This window comes from Girardinichthys multiradiatus, chromosome 5, assembly GCF_021462225.1.
Source record: "Girardinichthys multiradiatus isolate DD_20200921_A chromosome 5, DD_fGirMul_XY1, whole genome shotgun sequence".
Classification (NCBI taxonomy): domain Eukaryota; kingdom Metazoa; phylum Chordata; class Actinopteri; order Cyprinodontiformes; family Goodeidae; genus Girardinichthys; species Girardinichthys multiradiatus.
The window spans coordinates 40,296,366-40,310,976 of NC_061798.1; the positions used below are offsets into that span (position 1 = coordinate 40,296,366).

At 42.1% G+C, this 14,611-nt stretch overlaps 1 protein-coding gene across 2 annotated transcripts; it reads right to left on the reverse strand.

Annotated features, from left to right (window-relative positions):
• Positions 1-128: 128 nt before the first annotated feature.
• Positions 129-14,398, reverse strand: palb2 (partner and localizer of BRCA2). Of its 2 annotated transcripts, none has more exons than XM_047366825.1 (12): positions 13,718-14,398; positions 13,583-13,642; positions 11,692-11,860; positions 10,221-11,591; positions 7,511-8,928; positions 7,214-7,366; positions 6,229-6,311; positions 3,389-3,538; positions 3,199-3,315; positions 1,174-1,261; positions 889-1,070; positions 129-797 (listed from the first exon to the last, which is right to left on the reverse strand). In XM_047366825.1, exons 1-12 carry the CDS (start codon positions 13,793-13,795, stop codon positions 542-544), a joined length of 4,125 nt encoding a protein of 1,374 aa, XP_047222781.1. In that variant the 5' UTR covers positions 13,796-14,398; the 3' UTR covers positions 129-541. The 2 variants fall into 2 exon arrangements, with proteins under 2 accessions (XP_047222781.1, XP_047222780.1); XM_047366824.1 differs by having other exon boundaries at positions 10,221-11,594; positions 13,718-14,397.
• Positions 14,399-14,611: the final 213 nt, after the last annotated feature.

Below are 14,611 nucleotides of genomic sequence, written 5' to 3' on the forward strand. Positions count from 1 at the left end.
GTTGCTGGATTAATGTAGATTATTGTGCACCAGCTAAAGGGCCTAAAAAACCCAGCTGGTCATCTTCATATAAAGCTAGATTTCAACCTTTCAGCCACAGCGGAAATGAAACAGGATACAAAAAATAATGAATGTTTAACAGAAATTTTAATACAACCTGTAAAAATCATTTTTTTCCTTCTTTAATTATAAACAATATTCTTACACATAAGCAAAGAACAGCTAAAAAATGTGAATGAGCAATGAGAAAAGAAAAAAGGGAAAGTACAGGTTTAAAAAGTAAAGATCTTCAGTCAAATAGGGTTACTGTGTTTTACCTGTACAATAAAAACAGGAGTTTCCTCTTGCTGTTTATGAGAGTTTACAGCATTAAAATACATCCGTTATCTACAGTTGCAGCCGTCTGGACATGTAGAGACATTTGTGCAAGGGAACGGACGGCCCTGGCTGATAATGGATCTAAATAAGAGAGTAAACTTCCGTTTAAATTGGGCACTATAGCCTATTCTAATGTTGCATTATGTTGAAGTCTGCATCGATGTCACAGCAGCAGTGTTTTAGTGTCAGTTCTAGCTTCTGCTTGACGTCCCACGCTGTAGGAACGTAAAGAAACGTCTCCGTTCTGATGTCCGATCACCAGCGTGTCCCCTTCCCCCCATCGGACCAGCTGCCAGTCCTCATCCTCCGGAGCCTCCATTGTCTTGGACGTTCCCCCTTCTCCGAGCTCCCACACGCAGACACACCCGCTCTGACTCAGGCCCACTATTCTGGAGCTGTTAACGTCAACTTCACACAGCCTGCAGGGCAAAGGGAGAAGAGGTGCGCATTACACGAATGTGTGCCAAACAAGCATATATGAACCTCGTCCTCCACCTTTCTTCATCTCACCTTCCAGTCCAGCCTTTTGGAGGACACAGCCGAGTAACCAAGACAGATTTTCCACTTAGAGGATTGATGCCAACCAAAGAGAGCAGAGCTGGCTTCATCTTTTCTTCTGAAGACATGTGATTTTTCTCTTCTTGGTCCAGGGAGCTTAGAAACTGATGTTGCAGCAGAACTAATAACACTCCCTGTACAATGACAAACGCAACATAAAAAAAAAACAAAAAACCCACACACATAATGGCAATCATTCCCACCCTGCAGTCATTTCAAGAGCTGCTGGCTACTTACACAGTAGGAGTAAGCTCTGAGACAGGGTGTGTTTGATAAACCCTGTTCAAGCAGCACTCTGCTCAGCAGCTGGCCGGTCTTTAAATTCCTTAAACCAGAAAATGACAGAAAATAATTAGTTTCCAGCGAAAGAATGTTAGAGCACCAAGAGACTCAAATCTTTGCTTCTTCTTCTTCATAAAATAGCTCAGAATAAGTGAGTTTGCATGGAGAGCATCTTTGTCAAAGATTCTCAATTGGGTTTAGGGTTAGGGTGTTTGATTGGCACATGATATGCTTTTATCGAAACCATTCAGTTGTACCTACGGCTGTATGTTTGGTTTGGTTATCCTGCTGGAAGGTGACCCTCTTATCTCAGTCTGAGGACTTTTCAGCCTCTAACAGGTTTTCTTTCCGGATTTTGGTAATTATCTCGATAAATTTCCCATTAACTGACCAGCTTCTTTCTCACCTGCTTCCCCACAGCATGATGGGATGTAGTGCTCCTCCAGCGTTACAATGGACCTCTTGGCTGCTTCTCTTATTAACGCTTTTATTGTTCAGCTTATTAGTTTAGGTGGCCGGACACAGTTCCTAAATGCATTTCATATAGAAATCCCAGACTTTTCCAGACTCAACTTCGAGTTCTCACTCCTTTAAAATCATTTTAAAGTGTTACTGTCAATGTTTACAATATATTTACTGCAGATCTTTCTACTGTGGGGCTTTAAATATGGAAACAGGAAAGAACATTAAAAGGAAAGAAAGCAGGCAGCAGGAAGGAAAGAGGAAGCAAGCAAGCAGGAAGAAAGGAAGGAAGCAAATAGGAAGGAAATAATTGAGGGGGGGCAGGCAGGACATAAGGTAGGCAGGACATAAGGAAAGAACGTAGGATGGACAGAAGGAAGGACACAAACCGATAGGAAGACAGGACAAAAACAAGGCAAAGAATGAAGGAAAGATGCCAGGAAGGATGGACTCAACACAGGAAGGAAATAAATTAGGGCACTAGAAAGGAAACGAGAAGGATAGGAAAGAAGGGCACAAGGGTGAAAAGAAATGAAGGAGACAAAAGGAACGAATGTAGGGCACAAGGAAGGAAGGAATGAAAGAAAGACAAGGGAGCTGGGAAGGACACAAAGAAGGAAGGCAACTAAGAAGGAAGAATATGAAGGGGGAAGGAAAGACACAAGAAGGAAAGAAGGATAAAGGAAGAAAGTATAGAATGATATTAGAGAAGGAGGAAAAAAGGACAGAAAGAAATATATAATGAAGAAAGGAAGGACCAAGGGAGAAACGAGGTACAAAGTGACAACATTTAGACAATGGCATAAATAAAGGGAATAAAGTCTGAAATACTGAAATCACATTCCAGACTGTGGTGGACCCCGACTAATGTGCCCTAACAAACTTCTGAGGGCTTCACAGAACAGCTGTATAACAACGCTGGACTCTATGTACTAATTAGGTCAGTGTTTCTCAACCCTGGTTCTCAGGGCACACTGCACTGCGTGTTTTAGATGGTTCCCTCCTTCAGCACACCTGATTTCAATTGATGGCTGATTAACAGGCTTCTGCTGAGCTGCAATCATCTGAATCAGGTGTGTCTAAAACATGCAGGACAGCGTGGCTCTAGAACCAGGGCTGAAAAACACTGAACTAGGTGACTTTGAAGGTGATTGGTTGGACAGGATTGTATTTAGAGGTTTTAGAGTAAGGGAGTTTTTTTTTTTTAGATATATATTTGTGAAAATAAATTCTGAGAATCATGTCATTTTCCTTTCCCTATTTTATCATGAGCTGTTTTACATTGTTCCACCACACTAAATCATGTGGTTGTAACGTTACAAAATGTGAAAAAGTTTAGGGGGGAGACATTTTTGCAATGCACCACTTATGAATGCAAATCACTGTTTTTACATTGAAATGTCCAGAATTAAACCATACAAATCTTCTTTTTGACACTAGAGGGAAGCAAAAACAAGCAAAAGAAACTGTGGTGGTTGATTTTTGAACTGGTCAAAGCTTCAGCCCAATATCACTTACCAGATGAAAATGTGTCCTCCCTCATCTGCACCAGTGAGAGCGTCAGGGAGTCCCTCTACTAGAGCGAGCGCGCTCACGCAAACACCAGGAGACACGAGAGACTGAGAACTCAGTAGACTGAAAGACACAGAAGGTTAGCATTGAAACGTATGGGTATCAGCGCCATGAGACGGGACTGATTCTGCCTTACCCGCTGCTGTCTGACAGCGTAAACACCTGCAGGGTGGAGCCTGCGGCCGAATCGGAGGAGGTAACCAGTCTGGAGCTGTACAAGCCAACCACTGCCTGGATGATGCCCTCACATATCAGCGTCTGCCTGAGGCTGCAACATGACAGCATTCTGCAAAATGAAGCAACACACAGAAGCTTTTAAAGGTTACAGGCCGGTTTATGGCATCTTTACGTGGGGCTGAACTTTTTTGTCTTTTTAAAAAAGAACAGTTTGAATCTCAAAATACACCAAATTTTAAACGTAAGAAGAAATCAGAGGAAGGTGAAGTCTGTGAAGTAGAAACAGAACTGGCTATTATTGCCACATTCAAATATCCCTAGACACACATATTTATGTGTATGCATTGTTACCCTGTACAGCTATTTTTCAGGCCTGTCAGGACAATTTCTTATACAGTAAAACTAAAGGATTTCTCAATTCCTGCTAAACAAAAATAAGTTTTTTGGATTATTATTAATAATAATAATAATAATACATTTTGCTTAAAGGTGCCTTTTCAGGACACACAAGGTTATCTCAAAAGTAAAAAGCAATAAAAGTTAAAAAATAAAATAAAAATACAGTTTAATAAATTATATTTAACTTAATAAGTGAAGTAGGATGAATCTAAGTTAAGTTAATATTTTTCAGCATTACATTTAAACCTTGATTAATAGCCTTAAATCACAGTGTACAGTTATCATGGAGATTCAGTTTATTTCTAAGCTTCATTTAGCATGAAGGCAATGGAAGGAGAAATAAAGAAACTAAGGGACAAATTTCAGACGTAACAATGTAAATATGTATAACCCGGATGTATTGAAGATTTTAAAATTGAGATAAATAAACATTTTAGGACTTTTAAGACTCGATGGAAACCCTGCATAAATGCAGAGAAAAATACATTCTTATCAGTATGTAATACTAATAGTAATTAGCCTTATCTCTGGGCAAAACAACTCAAATTTCCACAGCAGGAAACGGCAAACGGCTGCACTTGTAGAGTGCTTTATCAAGTCTGAGGACTCCAAAGCACTTTACACAACAATCAGTCATCCACCTTTTCACACACTGACAGTGCTAAGCTACAGGTCCTTCTCAAAATATTAGCATATTGTGATAAAGTTCATTATTTTCCATAATGTCATGATGAAAATTTAATATTCATATATTTTAGATTCATTGCACACTAACTGAAATATTTCAGGTCTTTTATTGTCTTAATATGGATGATTTTGGCATACAGCTCATGAAAACCCAAAATTCCTATCTCACAAAATTAGCATATCATTAAAAGGGTCTCTAAACGAGCTATGAACCTAATCATCTGAATCAACGAGTTAACTCTAAACACCTGCATAAGATTCCTGAGGCCTTTAAAACTCCCAGCCTGGTTCATCACTCAAAACCCCAATCATGGGTAAGACTGCCGACCTGACTGCTGTCCAGAAGGCCACTATTGACACCCTCAAGCAAGAGGGTAAGACACAGAAAGAAATTTCTGAACGAATAGGCTGTTCCCAGAGTGCTGTATCAAGGCACCTCAGTGGGAAGTCTGTGGGAAGGAAAAAGTGTGGCAGAAAACGCTGCACAACGAGAAGAGGTGACCGGACCCTGAGGAAGATTGTGGAGAAGGGCCGATTCCAGACCTTGGGGGACCTGTGGAAGCAGTGGACTGAGTCTGGACTAGAAACATCCAGAGCCACCGTGCACAGGCGTGTGCAGGAAATGGGCTACAGGTGCCGCATTCCCCAGGTCAAGCCACTTTTGAACCAGAAACAGCGGCAGAAGCGCCTGACCTGGGCTACAGAGAAGCAGCACTGGACTGTTGCTCAGTGGTCCAAAGTATTTTTTTCGGATGAAAGCAAATTCTGCATGTCATTCGGAAATCAAGGTGCCAGAGTCTGGAGGAAGACTGGGGAGAAGGAAATGCCAAAATGCCAGAAGTCCAGTGTCAAGTACCCACAGTCAGTGATGGTCTGGGGTGCCGTGTCAGCTGCTGGTGTTGGTCCACTGTGTTTTATCAAGGGCAGGATCAATGCAGCTAGCTATCAGGAGATTTTGGAGCACTTCATGCTTCTATCTGCTGAAAAGCTTTATGGAGATGAAGATTTCATTTTTCAGCACGACCTGGCACCTGCTCACAGTGCCAAAACCACTGGTAAATGGTTTACTGACCATGGTATCACTGTGCTCAATTGGCCTGCCAACTCTCCTGACCTGAACCCCATAGAGAATCTGTGGGATATTGTGAAGAGAACGTTGAGAGACTCAAGACCCAACACTCTGGATGAGCTAAAGGCTGCTATCGAAGCATCCTGGGCCTCCATAAGACCTCAGCAGTGCCACAGGCTGATTGCCTCCATGCCACGCCGCATTGAAGCAGTCATTTCTGCCAAAGGATTTCTGACCAAGTATTGAGTGCATAACTGTACATGATTATTTGAAGGTTGACGTTTTTTGTATTAAAAATACTTTTCTTTTATTGGTCGGATGAAATATGCTAATTTTGTGAGATAGGAATTTTGGGTTTTCATGAGCTGTATGCCAAAATCATCCGTATTAAGACAATAAAAGACCTGAAATATTTCAGTTAGTGTGCAATGAATCTAAAATATATGAATGTAAAATTTTCATCATGACATTATGGAAAATAATGAACTTTATCACAATATGCTAATATTTTGAGAAGGACCTGTACATTGAAGCCACAGCTGCCCTTGGGCAGACTGGCAGAAGTAAGGCTGCCACACAATCGGCGCCACTGAACCCTCTGACCTCTATCACCAGGCAAAGTGTCGTAAAATACAGAGTTTTACCTTAGCTCTCTTATTTCCAGCTGACCCAGAGACACGAACAGCAGACCAGCAGAGTCTGGGACAGGAAACACGTTAATCACAGGCTGCAAAGACAAAGCAAATTGATGTCAGAATCAATAAATGTTTCAGATTTTCTCAGCCATTAAGACACCATAACTGAACAGCTGCACTGCTGTCCAGCTGTTCTGCTGGAGAAAAAGGGAAAATACTGTAGTATTGTATAGATCACACTGCAGTATTTCAAGCCTTAATTTGTAAAATGTTTTTTTTTTATGGTTATTATGTAACGAGAAACCAAAATTCTGTTTCTTAGTGAATTAGAACATTACAAAACACCATTAAAAAAAGGATAAGGACAGAAATGTTATATTACGGCCTACAAAACCAATAACACACTCCACGAGAAGGGTGCACCACAAAAACCACTGCTAAATTATCTGGCTGAGTCCTGTCTCCAAGCATATTAATGGGAAGTTGAGTGGACAGAAAACCTCTGGTAGAAAAAAGTGCACAGCCAACAGGGATAACCAAAGCTCTAAGAGCCACACCGACATACCCAGGAAAGGGACTAACAGGTCTCCCTGCAAACAGATGTTCCATCTGCCTAATTTATTATCGCTTATTTCAACAACATTTGGTGTTTTGAACCCCTTATACGATCTTGAACAACTGCTCTCCAATCAGTATTTAACCGCTGTCCCGCAAACAGCAGATAACAAGTTTTTTTTAAAAACAGGATTATACCTGCAATACCTGGCATAATAAAACACCTTCACAGCTTTCATTAATAAATATGGAAGCAAGGTTTGTAGCTCTCAGCGAGGGCCTGGAAAGTTTATTGACCCACAAACAATATCTAGAATTTTAAATTTAGAACGTGGATTTGTTATTGGTCACCATGAGCCTCCCTCCAGCTCCTGGTGCAGGCAGTCCCAGTATTGGAACTGGTGTGGGGGGTAAAAAAACCCTAAACCGAATAAGTCACCTCACTGAAGGTCCAAGTGTGTTTGAGGCTCCAGTCAGATTCGGAAGTCTGGCTCCACAGGCACACCGCCCACTTTCCTGCTGCTGCAACACACAAACTGCCCGATGGGCCCGAAACACAGCACACATCCACCAGAGAGCCTCCTGCTGGTGCCTAAAATGCACAAAAACTCAAGTCAAGATGATTGTTACACATCAGTTTACCCCGAAAAAGAAGACCGAAGAGGCGGGACATATAGCTTTTTACTGAATAAAGAATTTAAAACTCAAGGTAACCACAAGTAACCAAAGTTTGTACCTCCAGTGTGTGTGTGCATCTCAGTAACCATTTCTCTGCAACTCCCTCTGTTGTCATTCCCATCTCCCCGGCTGAGCTTTGTAACTGGATCCTGGACGGAGTTGGGCAGGCGGCAGGTTCATCTCCGTCACCCCGATCGCTTGAAGCTGGAGGCTCTGATAAACCCTGAATCTGACTGCAGAGAGAGGGAGAAGAAAGGCTGGCAGGGAGGGAGGTGATGGACAGGCCAGGAGAATGATCCGGAGGAGACAGATCCTGTGTGGACGGGCTGTGAGGTGGAGGCAGAGAGAGAGAAGGAGCAGAGGGGCAGGAAGTTAGGAGGGCGGCATTAGGGGTGATTCCCAGGGAGGGCAGGACCGGGCTGGCAGATGAGGGAAGGTAAGGGGCTGTAAAGGGAGATTGCACTGAGTCCAGAGGAGACTTAAACAGGAACTGAGAGGCCTTGTTTTTAATCATTCTGTCTTTGGAAAAGTCTGTTTTAGTAGGTTCTTCAAAACCCTCTGAAGAATATTGCAGGTTTAGGTTATTTACAGGCGACTTTGCTGCAGCGTCTTTACATACTTGTGAATCTGTGCAGCTGATAGGAGCCTCCTCTGCTGTTTTACTTTCAGAGAAATCCAAGGAGACGTTCTCAGTGATGCATCTGTCTTCGAATTGGGGATTTGTAGCTACGGGATTTTCTAAAGGAACATATTTTTCAGATGTAGACTGATCCACTTTTGGCTCATCTAAATGCTCAACATCATTTTCTTTGCACACCGTTGTGTCTACATTGCACTGAGCTTGCGGTCCAACACAGTTTTTAGATTTATCTGAACTTCTGAGGACTGTGCAGGTCTGAGTCACAGTTTCATGCTCTTTGAGTTTACAGCATTCAGTAAACTCCTGCACCACTGAAACGGTTTCTGTTGAGCTGTTAAGACTGGCTGCACTGAGCTCCACAGTAGTTCCGGAAGTTTCTGTCTGTGCAGATGTCTGCTCGCTCTCATTCGGACCCGTCTGTGCAGATGTCTGCTCGCTCTCATTCGGACCCGTCTGTGCAGATGTCTGCTCGCTCTCATTCGGACCCGTCTGTGCAGATGTCTGCTCGCTCTCATTCGGACAGGGGGAATTTGTGATTGTAGGCGTGAGACTGAGCGGGAGGGAGCATGGCGTCGGTGGATCCATGGCGCTGTACAGGAAGTGAGAGCGTCTCCGCGTGTTGTGTGACGGGGTCGAGAAATGTTCGAGGCCCGATTCCACGGCAACCTGACAGAGCTTGTGCAGCTTCAAGGAGGCAAACTGGTCATCAGGGAGGTGAAAATCTTGCAGGATGTCCAGGCTCTTCACGCGGCTGATCAGAGAGGGAAGAGAAAGCTGAGATGTTTCAGACGATGGATATAAGGAGGGCAGGAGAAGAGACTGCCACTCTGGGTTGCCTGCAGGACACAAATTAAAAAGGGAAAAATAGAGTTTATGACTTGAAGAAAAAAGTATTAGCAAGTTTATATTTGGGCTAAAATCTTGACAGTCTGCATCAAACTGCAGATACTACGATCAGAAATTTGTGGCTGATTTCCGTGATGCTACTGTTAGTGACTGATATTTCACTTTAAGAACCACAATATAAGAATATAAAAGAACTGACACTAGGGAATGTAGACACTTGATTCTGAGATGTTCAAAAGGCTGCCAACATTTCCAAATCCAGCTTGATCCATGACAGACTGAGGTTAAAAGCTCCATATGCAAAAAAATAAAATAAAAATAAAAACAGGGCAGTTTTGCTGCACGTTTTTTTTCCTTCCTGTTATTTTCAAGATGTCTTGCTCTCTCTGGCTTTCTCGCAGCCTAAATAAATCGCAGACATGTCTCAACATGTTGTAAAGGAATACGGTTTCCTGTCAAGTAGGTTCCTACGTTTTCTGCTCCATTTCTAAACAATCCCTCATGCTGAAAATAGCTACCTTTCACTTATCTTCCCTCAGTAGTAATGTACACAGCAAAGAGTGATGTGATTGGAGCTGGTGGGTTCTTTGGAAGAGCTGGAGGATCCGAAGCTTAGGTGTCAACAGGAAAACTGATATTAATGCATTCTACAAATCTGGCCTTTAGAAAAGACTGGCAAGAAGAAAAAGTGTGTTGAAACACAGTCAGAGCTAAGATCGTACAGTCCTAAGTATTTTCATGCTAAAATGGCCTAGTCAAAGTCCAGACATAAATCAAACTATGCTAACTTGGATGCTCGTCATCCAATCTGACCGAACCTGAGCTATTTTGCAAAGAATGGGCTAAAACATCAGCTTCTAGAAGTGGAAAGCTGTTCGACGTGTGGCCAAAAAGACTGAGACAGATTTAACTGCAGCAAAAGGCGGTTCTATAAACTATTAACCCTTTGTCCAATGTTTTTGGAATTTGCACTGCACCGTGATGCAATACTTTGTGTTGGGCTTTCAAAATCTCAATAGATATGCGGTTATTGGCTATAATGTGTCAGAATGCATAAAAGTTCAAGGGGTATAAATATTTTCACAAGGCACTGGAAAAGAAGAACAAAATTTATGTTTATATGGCGATTGGTTTTGTTCTATTTAGAAAGTTCAATTCAATTTAAAGGATTAATAGATTATTTAGCAAAAAGCTTAAAATTACACAACCTAACCATTTTATCTGGGTAAGGCAGTATTTTTCTGCAGAACCCCCACTAAATGTGTGTACACCCAAGGTTTACCTGTGTTCATCTGTTGGGGTCTACTGATGGTGCTCTTCAGAAAGATGGGATAGACCTTCTCCTGGTGTTCAGCAGTGAAACTGGTTGGAGCTCCACTGACTGAAGAAGAAGGTAGAGCTGGACAGCTGTGGGTGGGTGACTGCAATGGTTTTATGCAGGTGTTTGTGTCATCAGCTTGATGGATAAACCGGGGAGAAAGTTCAGAGGTGCTGGGGGCTTGGGGATCTCCTGTGGTTTGTTCACATCCTTGTTTAAGAAGCTGTGGTCTCTGAGGTCTCCCCTTACCTGTGCCTCTACCTTTCCTCCTTCCTCTGGGTGGACGGACGCTGAGGACTGGAGGTGAAAAAGGAGCTTCTGGAATGACAGAGCCTGAAATGTCACTGGATCTCTGACTAAAATCTTTAGAAGTATTAGCAGGAAATGGCTCCAGAGATGTGGGCAGAGTTGTTGGAGAAGATAAATCCGTCTGAGTGTGCCGGTCTGACCGCTGTACGTCCCTGTCTGTTCTCCTGCCGCGGCTCCTGCGGTGCCGCCCCGCGCTCAGCTGAGACAGTATGACAGCCTGCACGTCCGGCTGGCTCTGGGAAAGTGTCATTCGCCTTGTGGTGCGAACGTAGTACTCCACAGGGAAAAGTAGTCCTTCCACTAATGTGCAGGAGTCTAGGAGGCTGACAGCTTTTTCATCTGCCGTGATCTGATTCTTTTCCTCTTTTATTTCCACAAAATCCTCATGTTTTTCAATTCCTGTCGTCTGGGCAGCATTTTGCTCAATGTTTTCATGGCTGCCCTCTTCACATGCCACCGTTTCTCTCTCTGCACTTTGCCTGACACTATCCTCCCCTATCTCATTATTCACTGAATTGTTTTTTCTAACATTTTGTCCTTCTTCTGTGGTTAAAGCAGGCTCACCAACTTTTCCATTAACGTCCAGATCAGTCTCCTTTCCTCTTTCTTCCTGGGGTCTTTGGTTCTCCTTCCCCATTTTATGCCCGGTGTTGGTGTGTTCTTGTGTACTCCAGTGTGTGAGCAACAGAGAGGGGGACTCAAATTCTGGGCCAGAAAACAGCTCTTCGCTTTCATTGAAGACATCTTCTTTCTTGATCGTCCATTCCTGCTCTGCAGTTCTTGCGTTTTCAGTCCTTTCAGTCTGCTCTTGCTGCCGTTTGCCATCGTTCGAGCTTTGGAGAGCGTCGGCATTCCTCTTTTCCCAGAGTAAACGGCTACGTTTCGACCGCAGACGCAAGGCCGGGCTGGGTCTGTGGCTTCTAGCGACGTCATTGCTGGGATCTGGGGTTTGTGGGCAAGTAGGATCTCCAGGGAGCGAGAATCTTATTACCTGTTGCCTCCTGGATGTATCCGAATCTACTGCGACTGCTAAAACATCAGAGTAGTACTCATAAGTTTATGGTTAGCTGCAATACCAATGAAATTGTACAGTAAGAGATACTAGGTTAGATTAAGTCAGACTTACCCTGAGACTGTGCTGAGCCTAGGATGCTTGAATTGTTTGTGTTAATTATGAATGAGGAGGGGTTGATAGAAGAGTTTGGTGTGACCTCTGGAACGCTCTGGTCTTGCTGTTTCTGCAGAGAAATCCTACTTTTCACGTGCCTCCTCACTGCGTCCAAACGCTCGGCACGCTGTGTGGGAATCCGCATGAGTGTAAGACAAAAAGCATTTTCCACCATTTTCCTTGATGAAGCAGCAATTTGGCTCAAAGCGAACATTTTGGCCCCATTTCAGTTTTACTGCTGTGCTGAGAAGCTAAACACAAAATGCTGTTTTTTCACTGTTCTCTGCTTGGAATTGGAGATTAATTTTCTTAAAATGTTAGAGAAAGGTTCTCAAACTATCGCTCCTTCAAAACAACTTAATTTAATTAATCATGTTGTGTGTGAACAGAAACGAAAGCTAACTGATCTTGTCAACTGCATAAGGAGATCTGATCCACTTAGAACGTTCAATTGAATGTTAAAAATATAATCTCAGTTTAAAATAAGCCAGGTTTCATTGCGATTTACCCTCAAAAAGTAAGTATCATGTTTGCTAATAAGAGCTACATGGATTCATTTACATACAAATATGATATTCTGATTTACCATTTCATAACCTTTCTAATAACTGTTCGTCTTTTAAAATCATCCAATAAGACAAGGAGCTATGGATCACAAAACATCACAAAAAACATCACGTTTATATTCAGCTAATTTTCTCTCACACTCCTAAGTAAAGCACAGTGCAGCTAACTGCCTTATAAGACAGTTATTAAAAAGTGTCTACCTCTCAATAATTTAATCTCAGCTCTTCTATGAAGGCCTCAGAGGTTTGTTAGAAAACATTACTGAACAAAGAGCATCATGAAGACCAAGGAACACAGGAGACAGGTCAGAGGTAAAGTTGCGGAAATGTTTAAATTAGGGTTATTATAAAATAATATCCCAACCCTTGAATATCTGACAGATCTCTGTTCACTCCATTACCTGAAAACGGAAAGAGTATGGTACAACTGCAAACCTACGAAAACATGGCTGTCCACCTAAACTGACCTGCTGGGCAAGGGGAGCACTGATTAGAAAAGCACCCAAGAGGCCCTGGCTTTGGTGGAGGTGCAGGGAGCTACAGCTCAGGTGGAAGAATGTGTTGAAAGGACAACTGTGAGTCACAATTAGTAGACAATTAGTTTTTTTTTAAAAGTATCAAGAAGAAACAACTGTTGAACGAAACCTATAAGAGGTCCTGTTTAAAGTATGCCACAAGCCATGTGGGCGACACAGGAAACGTGAAAGAATTTGCTCTGGTCAGATCAGTCCAAAACTGAACTTCAAGGCTTACATGCAAAATGCTATGTGTAGCAGAAAACTAACAGCGCACATAGACATGAACACACCGTCTCCATGGTGAAACAGGGTTGCAGCTTTCTGCTGTGGGGATGCTTTTGTTCAGCTGGTACAATGAAAGGCAGTTAGAGTTAATGGGAATTTGGATGGAGAGAAATACAGAGAAACTGTGAAATAATATATGTTGGAAGGCTGCAAAAGACTGGATGGAGATTAAATTTACAGCTTGTGAAAGACCCCAAAAATGCCACAGCTAAAATAGAATGGTTTAATTCGAAGCATAATTATGTGTTACTCTTGGAGGGTATCTGTTATTTGGAAATAAGATTGGGCAAAAATTGCAGCACACTCCACACCTTTCAGATTTCCATTTGTAAAAAAAAAAAAAGAAAAAGAAAAAAGAAGGAAAACATTGAATAATTGTCCTTCCAATTTAAAAAGGCACTATATTATTGAAAGGATAAAGTCACTTTCATATCTACTCCTGCTTTCTGCTACCTTGCAGTGAAAGAATGAGTCTCTCACCTTTAGCTTCTGGGCCGTCTCGAGATACTCCCTTTGCAAATGTGCCAGTTTCCTACGAAGCTGATTAGAAATAACATGAATAAGTTATGTAGCAGAATACCATGCAACCGAAGTGTGTAGAAAACGGTAAATTACCTTCTCCTTGTCATCACAGTGCAGCGTATTCCTCAGCTGCTCCTCACTGTGCAGAACATCACTAATATTGGAATCCATCCTGCTCAGTCAACACGACCTTACGTATCACCAAATCACGATGTTATGTCCCATCTTTGTTTAGGTTATAAACATATTCTTAATACACTTATCTGCGGCGTTACCACAAATAATAACAAGCCAACGACAAAGTGTTATTTTCGGTACGAACATTAACTTTAACAACTAACAGCAACAGTTAAATATGGCTGCAGACGAAGGCATATAAAGGTAAACTTGCCTTTTACGTCATGTCAAAGTTAAGCGTTTAATTTGAACACATCCGTTAGCTTGTTTATGAAAGTTTACTTTACTGCTCGATTAGCCGGGTATTGATCTAGTTCCCGCGACTCAAACAGGCATCACCAATGGAGTCCAGATGACTCGATCTGCTTTTCCTCATCGCATCCGCCATATTGTGAGAGGCAAGTTCAACTGTTTTCCGAATTAAAGAAGCGTTAAGGTTTACGTTGAGTTAACAATGATAAATAATTGTATTTACAGTGATACATGTTCATTTAGTAGCAATAATAACACGACATCTAAGACAAAGACTTGAAAACAAAAATAAGGCAGTACGACCAACACAAACGCTAATGCTTAAGTTGAGAAGTAAGACCTTAGACGCATGAACATTTCTTTGATTCCGGTAAAACGACTTGCGCAAAATATATTCTTACTTATTTGTAAAATACATAGCATTTTGTATGTGTTTCATCAAAAATGCCATTCACAATATGGAGTCCACATAGCCGTAGGAGGTGTCCCCCACCATACTTTCCGTGTTTGATTTTTTTATTTGACCTGTTTATTTGCAACCTAAAAGATTTTTATAAA